The sequence below is a fragment of the Gossypium hirsutum genome, chromosome A11, assembly GCF_007990345.1.
Source record: "Gossypium hirsutum isolate 1008001.06 chromosome A11, Gossypium_hirsutum_v2.1, whole genome shotgun sequence".
NCBI lineage: Eukaryota > Viridiplantae > Streptophyta > Magnoliopsida > Malvales > Malvaceae > Gossypium > Gossypium hirsutum.
This window is the reverse complement of record NC_053434.1, coordinates 92,345,847-92,361,444: the sequence shown is the minus strand read 5'-3', so window position 1 is coordinate 92,361,444 and position 15,598 is coordinate 92,345,847. Positions and strand designations below refer to the sequence as shown.

Sequence of the window (15,598 nt, the reverse complement as noted above, 5' to 3'; positions counted from 1 at the left end):
GTTGTTTTCCTTAAACCGTAAAACACCTAAAAACCATTTGAGATTCGGGTCAACAATCCAGTATTGTTGGTTTTTTTTCAGCCTTCGTAAATGATCCATTTTCTTTGTTTTAACCATTTTGCTATTCTATTTTTAAAACCCATATCCTTCTTTCTTCAGCCTATTCTTGTTTAAACTTGTCTTATTTTGAAACGAAGAACAACTTACTCAAATTCACGATTAAGTAAGAAATACGACTCGAGACATCACCGAAACGAGTTCGTATCAGATTCATATCTCACGATTCTTTTGTCGGAATGATAACTGGGTAAAGCTAAAAGGAAATTAGTTGAGAATGAAATGAATCATGCTTTGCTAGTTTATTGGAAGGAATTTAATGGAAATAATGAAGGGTGGAAAGTTGGAATGCCTAGGAAGCAATTAAACCAAAAGAAGTAAAATGGAAAATAAGAATGGTAGCATGCATTGCTACGTGAAAAGATAAAGAAATAAACTAATTTGTATTTAATTTTTCAGTGTATTTCCAAAGGCCACCACCCATGGTATTTATATATATTGCATTTACTAAAATTAGCCTAATTCATCTACCAACCAACCCACTAAAATATGATTTTTATCATTTTTTTTCTAAATCTACCTTTTACAAAGTCAAATAAAATTTGATCAGCCCTAGATTTCTAAAATTTCAATTTGGCCCCCTTTTATTACTTGTAGTCCAATTTAGCCCGATTTGTTCGTTAACTTCTATTCCATACTCTGACTGCATACCTAATAAAACTAAACAAAAATTATAGACTCAGCAGCAAAAATTACCAAAATTGGGTGCGTTAAACATACAATTTCAACTTGTTATCAAACCCCCTCTACTTAGTCGATGCTTGTCCTCAAGCATGTTATGCGTTCCTATACTAGAAACAATTTCACAACTTACCCTGAAATTAAGTCCTATCCCACAACCAAGTAGAATGCAAACAACTTAAATGAAGCATGAATGAGTAGTTGCTAAATTTAATTAACAAGCGCATATAGAATTTGAAAACTATGCAACAAAATAAAAAATCTTACTAAATTAAAGCTTTAATAAAACTTGCAAAAATGATCGTAAATATTTATATATTTTTTAGATCGGGATGTGGGAAAATATATTTACCTTAGATGAATTGACAACCCAAGCAACTCACCCTGATTACTCAAATTGACTTGTCTCCAAACAGTTTTTTTAAGCTCGGTTAGCGGAGTCTTTTCAAGTTTCGGTTCGTCACTTGAATTTTTTGATGCGAGATGAGATGAAAACCTAAGCACCTTAGCCCAATTACTCAATTTAGTCCCATTTAGTAGAGTATTCTATGAAAATTTTTATCGAGAATTTTTATTAGGCTAGTTTAAAAAAAAAGCTAACATTTTTCATGGAATGTTGACTTAGCCATAATATTTACAATTCTACAAATAACTTGTCAATCAAATTAAGCAATAAGAAATTATTCATGAATCACATAATCATTTGAGTTAACTAGGCATGAGAATTACATAACTTGAAGGCAACTTAAGGAATAATTTCAATATAGGAATCAATACATGCAACGAAGAACGAGAAATAGCAAAGCATATGAACCCTCCTACTTATTCCACATTGCCCCCAATGTGCAATAATAAATAAAAAAATAAAATAGGGCCAAATGTACTCCCCGTGTATGTTTTAATAAGGTGGAGGATGGTGGAAGAGACTGCTTGGCAATATGGTAAGTATGCTTGAGATGTTGGCTTCTATTGTTTCTAGGCGAGCTTCAATGTGTTTTAGTCTTTCTCCACAACAAAAGGTGGTTGCTCCTCTTGCTCTTTAGAAGTTGGATTGTGTGCTCATCGGAACACTTTATTACTTAGAGTAGTTTGTGTACCGAAGGGAACAAAATAAAATGCAGAAGGGGTATTGATAAGCAAACCCATAGAATCCAAATGATATTCATCTAAAGGATCCATATTATAAGCCTATATGAGCAATGAAAAATCAATTTCGGAGGGAAAAATGTTCATGGCTAAATGCATGATGTATAGGTTGAGTATGAGTGGTCGATCAGCCTAAATTATGGCACAAAAACTACGTGCAAACCAATACCTTAAGTTGACTTTATAACCGGAGTGCATGCATCACAAGAAAAAATAATTCTGTCTTAGTTAGGATAAACGAATAATCATTATGGCTCGAATAGTTAAAAGCAAGGAATCTATGAATATATCTTAGGGTCGGCTCATAAACTAATAAGGCTTCGGAGGTCTTAGAATTGTAAGGCCGGGATATTAAGTTAGTCAAAGCTGAGTAAGCTAAGTCGGCATCAAAATCACTAAGTATCTTGAGTAAAGTCATACGGTACGTGTCAGTTTGAACATCGTCAAGGTCAGCAAAACTCATTGCTATGTTAAAATCTGAAATAGACATACTAAATGTATTACCTATTGTCAGGGGAATTTCTCTAACTAAGTTTTGTCGAACTATGAAAGGTAGTTAATGCCATAGTCTTAAGACAATTTAAGGTGAGTTATGTCGAATTAAACATAAATTTTTTTATATTATTAAAATCATTTTGAGCTCCCGTACGCTACCCTACCCTAAGTCTGTTGATTACCTAAGAAGGGAAAATAATTGGGTGAGCTTACAAGCTCAATGTGTAACTTAACCCATACAAATAGAAAAGACTGCAAAGTCACAGAGAAATTAGAAATCAAATAGAATACACAACATGACATACTATGCAATGCAACATAATAATCATATCAGATACAGATAGCAGGACATATCATGTGATGCAACACTTAATACAGAACATATACAGATCCTAACCCCCCTTCGTTACACACCATATCTGTCCATCTCAACATATCATATAGGGTATTAAATACCTATCCAACCCTACGCACCAATAAGTGAGCGTTTGTCACTATATAGAAAAGTGTAGTCAAAGTTTCTAGAAATAATGCGATAATCCACCAGAATCAGGTAAGTGTGGTCAAGCCACCAAAATTGCAATCAAGTTGCTAGAACAAATATGTGGTTAAACCACCAGACAAGGCATATCATTAAATTGCTAACACTTCCTTTGTCACATAATTATCCCACCCCAATGCACATGCAATAATAGCATAACTAGATATTCAGATGCACATAGATCAGACATGCATACATATTGGAATCATGCCAATGATATACTCAAAATTTTCATATCAAATACAAAATTACTTCAATTACCTTATTTTCATAAAGTACTCATACAAAGACAAAACCACATATTCATATACCAAAAACATGAATATCACTGAACAAAACCTATAATATTATTGACCTCAAAACACACTTTGAAACGTGACCCTAACTAAATTTTACAAAAAATGGACCCACACACCCGTGTGGCCTACACAGCCTACCTAGCCAAACCCGTGTGGCCCACACAACCTGTCACGCGCCCGTATAACGTACACAACCTACCTGACACAACCCATGTAGCCCACACAATCGTGTGGCTCACACAGCCTATCACATATTCATGTGGTGTCGACAAAATATTTTTTGACTTCGCGTCATTTTCTATTTTTCTGGACTGAAGGTACACACTTGGCTGTTTCTGAAAAGCAACGCAATAGCACAAATCCAGACCCATAAAATCAACATTCAGAATGTACTAATTAGTGAATGTCATGCTAAATTTGACCACAAAATTGGTCGTAAACATTATACATTTGGTTTTAACACCAAGATATGGTCTTAACAAGACTCGATCACTCACCCCAATAGAAGAAGAATTCTTAATGCTTTTAATTTTCCAGCTGATTAGTCACTTCCAATTCTTCACCTAAATCTAGGATTTCCAACCATTAAAACTATTATCACACAAAATAAGAATAATATTCAAGCATGTGAAAAAAAACTCCTTTACAAAATACAAGTCTTAAATCAACATCCTTACCACACACTGCCAGTAATCAAGATTAACAAGGATGTTGTTGCAAAGTAACTCAACAACAGAAGAGATGAAAAGTAAAGAGATGGTAAGAGAACAGAACAATAATCGACAACACAAGGAATTGGAAATGTGAGAATAATATAGAGCAAACGTGGAAGAAAGAAAAAGTAAGAAAAAAGAAAAGAAAAGAAATTAATGTGAGCAAGAAGGGGAAATGGATGGTAGGAGTGGGAGAAAATTTAGGAGCTCAATTATTTTATTAAAAAAACTACCCACTAATTCCTAACTTATCAAATTTTTTAGAATTTGAATTTAACTCAAATTCTGACCATATGTGAAGCATAGACAGAGAATAGCACAAATATTTTTGTTTTGCATGCATAAGATTCAAACACAGAATATCTAGGTAAGCTAAAGCCTTATCACTGAACCAACAAACTCATTCTTGTTAGCAGTTGAGCAAAATTAATAGATAAGCTTAATATCAAAGACAAGGTTTGGAGAAAAAAATAATAAAAATTCAAGGGAAGGGATTTGAACACAGAACCTCACATACAAAAACAAAACACTTAACTACTGAACCAAATTAACTCACTTGACATGTTTTAACAATTCAAATACAAGAATTTTGGGGCATTACACACATATGGTAAGAACACCCAGAATCTAGGATCCACTCAAATGTAAGGTTAGACCTTTCAATCATAGAAAATAGCAACAGATCATCACCCTTGTTTTCGGCTACACTAGCACCAGTTAGATCAACTTTCTATTTCCCTTCTCATCGCCCTCAGTAGTCTTCCTATTTTTATTTTACAGCTTATAACACTCCACCTTAATGTGACCGAACCTCTTGCAGTAGTCACATGTCTTGTCTTGATTCCTCGACTCAAATATCGACCTAGACTTGCCCTGACCTGAATCCTTAGACTGTTGTTTGCTTCTAGAAACCAAAATCGAGGCTTATTGATCCTATTTTCTACCTGAATCCAACTCATTATTGAGTTTTTCTTTTCTAAACAAGTTACCCTTCACATCCTTAAATGAGAGCTTACCTCTACTGTAAATTAGGGTTTCCCCGAAAATCTTATATGAATGGGGCAAAGAGCATAATAATAGCATAGTCTGATCTTCATCATCTATATTAACTTCTACATTCTTTAGGTCATTCAAGAGAGTAAAAAATTCATTGAGATGAGCCCTAATGGACACACCTTCAGCCATATGGAATGTATACAGATGTTTTTTCAACACCAATTGATTAGCTAGAGACTTTGTAATAGCCCATTTTTAGGTCAAATCGAAATAGTGGTTTCAGGACCATAATTTTAAATTTAAAATATTTATTTTATTATTTTAATAAGGTTTACAGCATGATATATTAATTATGTGAAAGTTTCATAAAGAAATTTTACTGTTTAAATGCTTAATTCAGTAAAAAGAACTAAATCGTGTAACGTGTAAAATTAGAGTTTTGTTGTTTAAAAGCATTATATGGCTATAGCTTGAAATATGAGAGTCCTTACATGTCAATTAAACCTTAAATAGCATAGTGGAAGTTGTTGGCTTGGTATTTTTGATATTATCAAATGTTTTAAAGGTTAATTTGGTAAATAGGTAATTATGTTATAATAATAATAAAACAAAAACAAATTTTAGTGTTATCATCTTTACTTAGCCAAAATTTAGCAAGAAAAAAAGCCATTTTCATAGCTTCCATATTTGGCCATTGTGTTTTAAGTGCATATGTCCATTTTTTAAGTTAATTTTTAATGATTTTTATGTTTTTGAGCTCATTGCAGCTTAATCTAGCTAGCCCGTACCTTCGTTTTTGAAACTGTTATAGATTTTGAGATATGCCATTGTTGCAAAATTAGGTATTTTGAAGTCTCTTATAGATTATTGATGGTTGTTAATAGATATACAAGTTTTATAAAGTGATTTTTGCCAAAAATGAGAATTAGGGATTAAATTGTGAAAGACAGAAATGTTGTGGTTGAAAATATGAATAAAATCAAAATATGGTTGTTAAGAGGTTATATGAAATTTGGTTATACATGGGCTATGGGTAAATTGCATAAATTTACCATTTTGTGTAAAAAGGACTAAATTGCAAAGTAGTTAAAAGTCTAGGGGTAAATTTGTAATTTAGCCAAAATGAATGTTTTAGGCTAAATTGAATTGAATGAAAGTTTGAATGAGTTAATTTGATATCATATAGATCAAGATAAGCAAATATTAGAATTAGATCGAGGGAAACAAAAGGTAGAGAGTAGACGATAGTTATACGAGCAAATACGAGGTAAGTTCGTGTAATTAGAATCAAACTTTTCTATACTAGTAATTGTTGAATTGATTGTATTTAATTGAAATATTTGAAATACGAATGCCTTGATGATATATTGTATTCCTTATCGAGCCTTGTTTGAACTGTTTGAATTCATTGGATACGAGTGACATGTTACTGGAATTACTGTAATGGTCGAGCTCCTGCATTTGTTGCGGACTCACCATAGCCCGTAAGAGCTTACTATTTCAGCTCATTGGAGCTTACCGATTCAGCTCGAAAGAGCTTACTGTTAGCTCAATAGAGCTTACTGTTTTCAGCTCAATAGAGCTTACTGTTTATCAGCTCAGTAAGAGCTTATCGACCATGACTCGAAAGAGTATGTATGATGATGAATTAATGGATTATTGACATTGTTCACTTGATTATCCTTTGAAGTTCTAATAGATTCAACTAGCCTAAACAATGTTATATGGACAAGTTACGGTCTATGTACTAGTTAAATGACTAACATGTGATGATTATGTGTGATTAGGTGATGGTTAAATTGAATTGTTGGCATTTTATTATTTCTTTGGTTACTTGAAATGGTAAGTTTAATTCTGAAGTATACGGGCTTACTAAGTTTAGAAGCTTACCCTATTTCTATTTCTATGTCTTATAGAGGTTCATTAGCTAGCTCGTTTCGAAACAAGTCGGAGTTGCACGTCACACTATCCAAATTTCTGTTTGGTATTTTGAACTTATGAACTGATGTAAATATGGCATGTGTAGGCTAGTTTGATAGTAATGGTTATGTTTTGGTATCATGGTTTGAGAATGAAGTTGTATATAAGTTAAGCCATGTGATTTGGCTTATTTTAGTATCACATTTGGATTGCATATATGTGCTTAATGGTGGTATGTTTTGGTATGGTAATATTTGAATGAAATTATGCAAAAGAATTCTTGATATATAGATGTTAGATGAATGAATTGTATATGTGGTTATATAGGTATATGGACATGTAAATGGTAAGTTTGGATATGGCTTATAATGTGTATTGAATTGATTAATTCAGTTGCCAATTGAGTTGCTTCATTGTGGTCAAATATGAATGTAAATGCATATGTTTCAAGGTGGCAATTTGGCTTTTTAAATGGCACATTTTTGTCCTCATGGGCAGAGACACGGGTGTGTGTCTCAGCCGTGTGCGACACACATTCATGTTGCACGGTCGTGTGTCCCCTGGGGTACCCTACAATTGTAAGTCAGCCTTAAGCACGGCCAAGACACACGGGCGTGTGGCTAGCCGTGTGACCCAAGTCAGTTTCGACTACGGCCAAGGCACGCGGGCGTGTCTTGTGGCCGTGTGAGCAAGTCAGTATGTATGCCATGTTTTGACATGGCTTAGACACACGGGCGTGTCTAATGCAGTGTGAGGCACACGGCCTGTTCACACGGGCGCGTGACACTTTAAAAGTTGAAAATTTTCTAAGTTTCTAAAACTTTTATATGTTATCAATTTAGTCCCCAAATGCATGATTAAGACCCTGTATGATTGAATTAAGTACATTTTGAATGTGAATGAATGAAGGTTATTGAAATGAGAGATAATTGTTAAATGGTTATTTTGAATTGAGTTATAGGTCTGGCAACGCCTCTTAATCTATTCCGGCGACGGTTACGGGTTAGGGGTGTTACAGACTTTGTCATATAAAAGCTAACTTCTTCCATAAGACAAATGTCAGTTTCTCCATAAGTGCAACATATTATTTGTGAGGCACAAGTGAATTGTAGACAGAGTCTTCTCATCAAGCTTATCCTATTTTGACAAATCTAAAATTTTGGGCTTTTGACCGGAAATGACCATCGTCAAGCCATTCTAAACTAGGATTGTAGTAGTCCGAACATGTCACAAACTGAAATTTATGATCCCATTGAACTTCTCGAAATCGAATTTCGTTGTTGCCATCTCTAAATGAGTCGATTGTGGAGCCCTAACAAAGCTTTAATACCAATTTGTTGGGAATCAACCCAAATAAATAATAAAAAGAAATAGTGGAGAAGATCAAGCACACAAATTTATGTGAAAAACTCCTCTGATCGATACAACCAAGAGAATAAGAAACCACGAACAAAGTAGGCTTCAACTTTTCACCAATGATCAAAACAAACGAGAATACAAGATAGAGAGGAAATTGATCTCAATGTACAAATCCCTAATCCAAAAAATAAAACCCTCTCTCGAATATGAAGTTTTCTTTTTACTACCTCTATTAGGGTTATAATGGCCCTTTAAATAGGCTAAGATTAGAGGGCTAATATGATTAAAATATCCTTGGAGTAATCAGAGTTCGTATGGGAGAAAAAGTCTTGCTTGGCTGTCAAAACCCGACTACGTTATTTGAGGAATACGTCGCGTCGTTGTGACGTCACATGCTTCCTTGTCACGACATCGCCTCTGCTTTCAAAAGGATGCGTCTGTCCTCGATGTTGCAATACAGACAACGATAAATGTCTGCAAAATGTTCGGAAAATGTGAGACACACTCCACAAATAATTTAAATTTTATAAATAAATAAATGAATCTTTTTACAAAATATCTAAATTGCCCTTATTAAGTTTTAATGCCTCAAATATCCTTATATATTTTTTATAAGACCTAAAATATCCCAAATACTTTTTATATTGTCTAAAACGCTCCTATTAACTCTTAAAGGGTTTTCTAGAAGCTGGTTTTATAATACTAGGACTTATTCTGCGGGTTGCGCATATCATGAATTAAAATAAAAATTAATTGATTTAATTATATTTAAAATAAAATAATCATTTTAGCATTCTAAGAATTTTAGCATATATCATGATATTCTTATGAAGTTATTTTGTTTTTAAAGTACAAATACATTTCACAATTATAATTAATCTATCCCTATACAATGCACATATTTAGAATCAATAATTATGATGATAATCAAACTATTTGCATCTTACAAACTATAAGATTGTCTTTTTGTCTCTTGAGATACTTCAAACCAAATATCTTATAATATTTTTAATTGAGATTATAATTAAAAATGCTTTAAATTATATTTACCTTCTAACTTGTAAAATTTTAATTTCTCTTACGCTAAAAGGAATGGAAATCCAAATTTAAAAGATATAAATCCTAATTATGTGTGATATTTGTAGGTTATTATTCTAATATTTATTATCAACATATATTATATTAACTTTATTTAGTATTTTTAAAATTTTTAAGTTAATTATAATATATAGTAAAATTCAAAATAAATTTAATCAAATTAAACATGTAATAATAAATTTATAAAAACTATAATTAATTTTAACTTTTTTTCTAAAACTATTGAATTATCCACATTTAATCAATTTTTTGACAAATATTATACAAATATATTTAGTAATTGTTATGCAAATAAAAAACTGATAAATATAATTTTTTTGAAACATTTATAAGTATCCCATATAAAAACAATAATAGAAATATATATATAAGAAGTAAATGTGTCATTTATAGTAACAATGAAAAAAGTTTAATGTTGAGATAGAATATCAACCATTATGAAATTTCGTTAGTTAATATAGATTATGTTAAATTAATATTTTATTTGATTTTTAATGAGAATAAATAAAATGTTTTGAATTGAAATTGATTCTTGAATTTTTTAAATAAATAAAAATAATTTAATATGACTGCACTCCCAATAAATGATTACAATAATCCTATTTATTCCTAATGATTCTGAAAGGAGGTAGTTTTATTATTTTAAAAAATACCCATAAATTGATGAAAATAAATAAGCAAATTTTTTTGATAGTTCAGCCAAGTAAAAAAAGGGTAAGGGAAAAAGAGAAATTTTACCTAAAAGAGAAGAGTGAGTATCAAGTGGCGAAGGTCGAATTTATAGAATGAATAGTTTTCAATTATAAAAATATTACTTAATTAATGACTTTTTTAACATTTTTAAGCAAAAATAATAATTTAAAATCACAACAATATACTTATTTACTCTCAACAACTTATCACAATACCACTAGTTATTCTTACTGGGTTCTCAAACGAGTTGGTTTTATTATATCTAGATATATAAGATAACTATATTACATGTCCTTGGAATAATATTTGGTCCCTCTATTTAGACAACATCTGAAATTTAGTCATTATATTTAAATAGTTGAAAATTATATTCTTTTAATTTTTTATTTAAAAATTTTAATCCAATCATTAGCATTATTATTATTTTCCATCAAAATTTGCAAACTCGGCATGCTAATTAGATTGCCCTCTTATGACATTGCACATGATGAAAAAAAAAATAAACATGTTAAGTTAACAAATTTTTACAGAAATTACAAAAAATATAATGGTTAGACTAAAATTTTTAAATTAAAAAAGCAAGAGGCTTAAAATTTTAACTTTTAAAATACAGTAACTAAATCTCAAATTCTAGATAAATATAGGGACTAAAAGCATATGTTAACAACAATATTATTATATAACCTTATTTTGCAAGGGAAAGACTCTCTACATGCAACTATGGAATTTATTCTTCATAAATTAAAGCCAAAAGACATACATCCCTCATTATGTAGAAGTAATATCTTTTGAAGTTTTGGAGAACAATTTAAATGTTAAACCTGAGTTATCCAATTTCTCTTGAATAAGTTTCTCTAGACGTACAACCATGGAGGGTGTGAGATAATTGCTCCAATCTCCCATTTTTGCTTTTCTAAAGAAAGCTTCACATGGAATCTCAAAAGTCTTTGCTTTCTCTAAGAAAGTTTCTTGTGGATTCCCAAAAGTTTGCACGCCCTTCTTATTCACTTCCAAGTCTTTCATGTTCTCAAAGCTGCAAATTTTTGCTATTTCTTCAACAACTCCTTGTTTCTCTTCTTCCTCAGTGAAAGGAACTCCCAAAAACATTGCCAACTTTTTTAGGTGAGAATTGATGTCTTCCTTGAGATCTTCATACTGTAAAAACAATATTTTGCTCGGTTTTTCTTGGCTTGCCCTCCAATACCCTAGCACATGATCGAAAAATGGTCCAAATTGAATGATTCCTTGGCAGAACATCTCAAAAGCTTCATCTAGTTATACTGGCTCAAAGCCTTCGCCTTGAAGCCTGGAAAAGAAAGACCAAAAAGAAATGAGCGTGTCCATGGGGTTTCTACATAAGTAAACAATCTTACAGTTGGAATCTTTAATGGAAGTTGGCAAAGAAGCATAAGGCAAGTGGATAGAAAAAAGTCTTGGCTGATAAAGAGTACAATTTTCGAGATCAGGACAAGTGTCGTTCAAATAAAAGTCATAATCAATGAAGCGAACCAGAGAGTGAGGGTTATAGGTGAGCAAGGGATTGTTTTCCCTTGCGAACTGACTGCGGTACAAAATGGAGAAAGTCAAAGCTTTAAGCCAAGTAGTGCCACATTTTGGCAAAGTGGCGATGAGAATATCAGAATCAAATGCTTGGAAATGTTTCTGACAAGAAATCACAGCTTTTAAAACAATTGATGGGCACCAGAAACCTTGGAAGAAGTAAAGATTCATTCCTGTGAAGCTTTTATCTTTAGGGAAGGTTTGCACCAGTTGTTGGAATTCATCATCCCAAGACTCCTCAACATCATGGGATGTGGAAACCATGCTGGAGTTGTACATATCTGTTTTCTCCATGGTGAAACAAGCAGCTGGTCGAGAAAGGGATAAGAAAAACAACATTCAAAACTAGTTTTCTGTTTATATAGCAAGTTTTGTGGAGCAGAACAAAAAGAGACCATATCAAATATTTTATGTTTTAATCATTTATTTTAGGGTAAACGTCCCAATTTTCAAAAGTTTTTATTATACGCATCCGAAAAAATAGGTACACGTGTTGGATTAGTTTAGTCACTCCTATTAAAATGGTAAACAGAGATCTAACCTGAAATTATTTGATTTTTCAGTATTTAAATAAAATAAAAATGTTGATTTTAGTTCCAATCTTTTTATACAAACGAGGTTTACCTCTCACCTTAACAAATTGAGAACAACAACCATACCCTCTGTGAAAAATTCACAGTAAATTCCAATGTCCTTAGGGCATAAATAACATGCTTTGCTTCCTTAACTAGTAATAATTGTAGCATATAATAGTTAGGGTTTTCATTGTTCTTATGCAAATATTAGAGGCATGGGGGAATTAGCAACCATTCAAAGCACTTAACAACAGTCTCCAGAAAAAATAACCCATGCCTAAAACTTAAATCCTCAAAGATATAAAAAATCCTGAAATTTGTATAAAAATTCTAGCTTTACTATTACAGCTATTAAAAAAAAGAAAAGAAAAAGCATAGATTTTAAAAGAAAATTATTTGTAAATCATCTTGAAGTGAAGAGGCGAATAGTAAATTAAAAATTTTCCACATTATCTTTAATATTTTCAATCTTTTTCTTCTTTTTGAATTTGATGTTTCCATAATTTTTTTTTTGATTTTTTGTCACCTCTACTACCAAGAGTCAGCATCGACGGTGACGCATTGCTCTAATCAACGAAGCAGATGAAAGAGGAGGCCATTTTTCATAGATGATGTGGTTGTAATTCCTGATTTGTTAAGAAGAGGGTTAAACCTCACTTATATTAAAGGATTGAAGATTAAAATGGTAAATTTTTTATTTTTTTAAATTGTGTGAAAAATAAAAAATTTTAAAAATAATTTCATATATATTGTCATTTACAATTTAAACGGAAGTTAAAATAATCAAAAACTTTTTTTTTATTACCTAAAATAAAAAGGTTTAAAAATTGGGTCATCATCTCCTTTATTTTATATTATCAAATGGGAGATGCAATCAAAATTTAATGCTGTGGGATACGGAAGATCTTGCACCACTGTAATTATCTTCATCTTTAGCCGAAAACGTTGCATTATTAAATTTTAATGCTGAAATTATCTTCATCTTTAGCCGAAAAGGTTGCATTATTAAATTCATTTGTGCAATGATTGTGATATTATTTGATTAATAAAATTTGTTTTTATATTTTTAACTTTTAGATATTGACCTTAATTATTAATTAAAGTGTTTTAGTTTATCATTCAAGTCTAAAAAAAAAAATTATTTTTGTCACTAATGCTAACCTACCCGCATTTAATATTTGGATTATTATTCTATTAAATCATTAATAGTGTGTAGAGTGTTTTTTTTTATAAAAAGAAAAAAAATATTATAAACAAGTAAATGAGATGTATTGGAAGAAGGTGAAGAGAAAGATTAGAGTAAATTTGGTAACACTGAACGTAACAGCAGGTGGTGGTTGGTAGAGTATAGAAAGGAAAATCTGATTGATGATAAAGCTAAACAATATAGCAACAAGTTGAGAGGATTTTAGATAGAGCTCGAGAGTCAAATTTCTAAAATATCCAAAGGTCTCTTCACTAGTTGTGGAGGACTCCTCTTTATAGATTTTTAAAATAATGAAGTTACAAAGCTGGATAATTAATATACACAACCAATTCAAGCATCACACGAAATACAAACTAATATATATATATGCAAGATTATATATTTCCTTTGAACTTGCAAATCACTATGGATTATGCATTATTATAGCATCTTTGCTAAAATAACAATGGGTAACGATGTTGTGACTAAATTGTTATAAAACGATAATGTCTATAACTTTTATGTAACACTTGAAAGATCGATGATCAAAACGTAAATTTAAACAAATATAAGAAATCTTTACACTAAATTTTAAATTTTTGATGAATAAATTAAAATATTAAGATGCATTGTTTAAAATATTTGATATCTATTTCACCAAATTAAATTTAAATATTTATCATAGATTTCATCAATATATCAAAAAAAAAAAACAAAGCATGAAAATTAATCAATGTCAAAAAAAATTATAATCATTTTAGAGACTAATTTATCTATAAAGGCCCATTTTCAAGTATATTTACGAAAATGGGCGAATTTCTGCATTATTTACTGGAAATGGCCGATTTTGGCAAAACGCATCCATGTAGGAGCGTTTTAGGGTGAAATTTCAGCAAAAAATACTCCGAGGAGAGCAATTTTGCCATGTCAGCACAAAACGCGCTAACATGGACACACTTTACCTTGTGTCAACAAAAACACACTGATGTGGACGCACTTTTGCTCATTCTGGGATTAAATTTTCAAAAAATGTCATTTTTTAAAAAAATTATAAAATAGACCAAATTTTTTTTTGAAAACTTATGAGAATAAGCCTTTATAAAGACCCAAAGTGGCAACACCAATTTTTTTTTATTTTAAGGTGTCACCAGTTAATATGAAAATAAAACTAACAAAACAGATCTTTATATAAACCTAAAGTCTCATTTCCCTTGTTTTCTTAAGCAAAGTGGGATATGAGACATGTGTATATATAGACTCATGAATAGGTTTGCAACTTATTCCTAAACAATATGTGATTCATTTATCTTTTAACTAACAACATAAGTTTAAAGGCTACACTATATTATATTCTTTTACTTATAGAGTTTAAATTTTTTTACAAAAAGTTAACATTTGTTACATTATAAATAAAACTTTTAAACTCTATAAGTAAAAAAATTATAAAATATAAAATGAGTATGCTAAAATATTAAAAAATAAATATTTAAAAAATTAATAATAATTGAGTGATCATTTTGTAAGTTTTTATAATTCAATAGCCAAAAAATCATAGTTAAGTGACTACTAATGTAATTTAATCTAGATATAAAATTATGAAAAATAATTATTATATTTTATGTACATTATATATTTCTATAAAAAAAACTTATTTAACATAATTATATACTATGTTTAAATAGATTATCTATCTAGTCAAAATACATCTGAAATAAACTTATCAGCATTCATTAGGTGATGAAAATTAAATTAAAATTAGGATTAAAAAATTAATGAGTATAGTAAAATAATAAAAAACAAATAAATATTTAAAAAAGATATATCAATTTTTTAAAATTACAAAAGAAAATATATTATTTGAGTATCAAGTACTCACCATTTATTTATTAATCAAACATTCATAATATAAAATAAAATAAAAAATAAAAAAATTAAAAGTTTAACTTCTAAATTTAAATAATGAAAAATTATTTTTAAAACTAGAATTGCATGGATATTAACTTCTAAATGTAACACCACAAACCCGACCTAAACGTTATGGTCGAACCCGAGAGTGTCACATAAAATGGATTGAAAAGCCGTTGTTGTTATATTAAAAACCCCTTTCCAGTTCATTAGCCTTTATCGCTTTTATTAATTTCAAAGCTCTATTTCATTTAATCATTTAGAGACAAAACATATTTGAAGGATATAGTGATGATTTATTTATTTATTTATTT

General features: G+C 30.5%; 1 protein-coding gene across 1 annotated transcript; it reads right to left on the bottom strand.

The window, feature by feature from the left end:
* Positions 1-10,826: 10,826 nt before the first annotated feature.
* On the bottom strand, positions 10,827-11,912 carry LOC107956976 (cytosolic sulfotransferase 15). The gene is made up of 2 exons (XM_016892397.1): positions 11,432-11,912; positions 10,827-11,263 (listed from the first exon to the last, which is right to left on the bottom strand). Exons 1-2 carry the CDS (start codon positions 11,910-11,912, stop codon positions 10,827-10,829), a joined length of 918 nt encoding a protein of 305 aa, XP_016747886.1.
* Between the last annotated feature and the right edge of the window lie 3,686 nt (positions 11,913-15,598).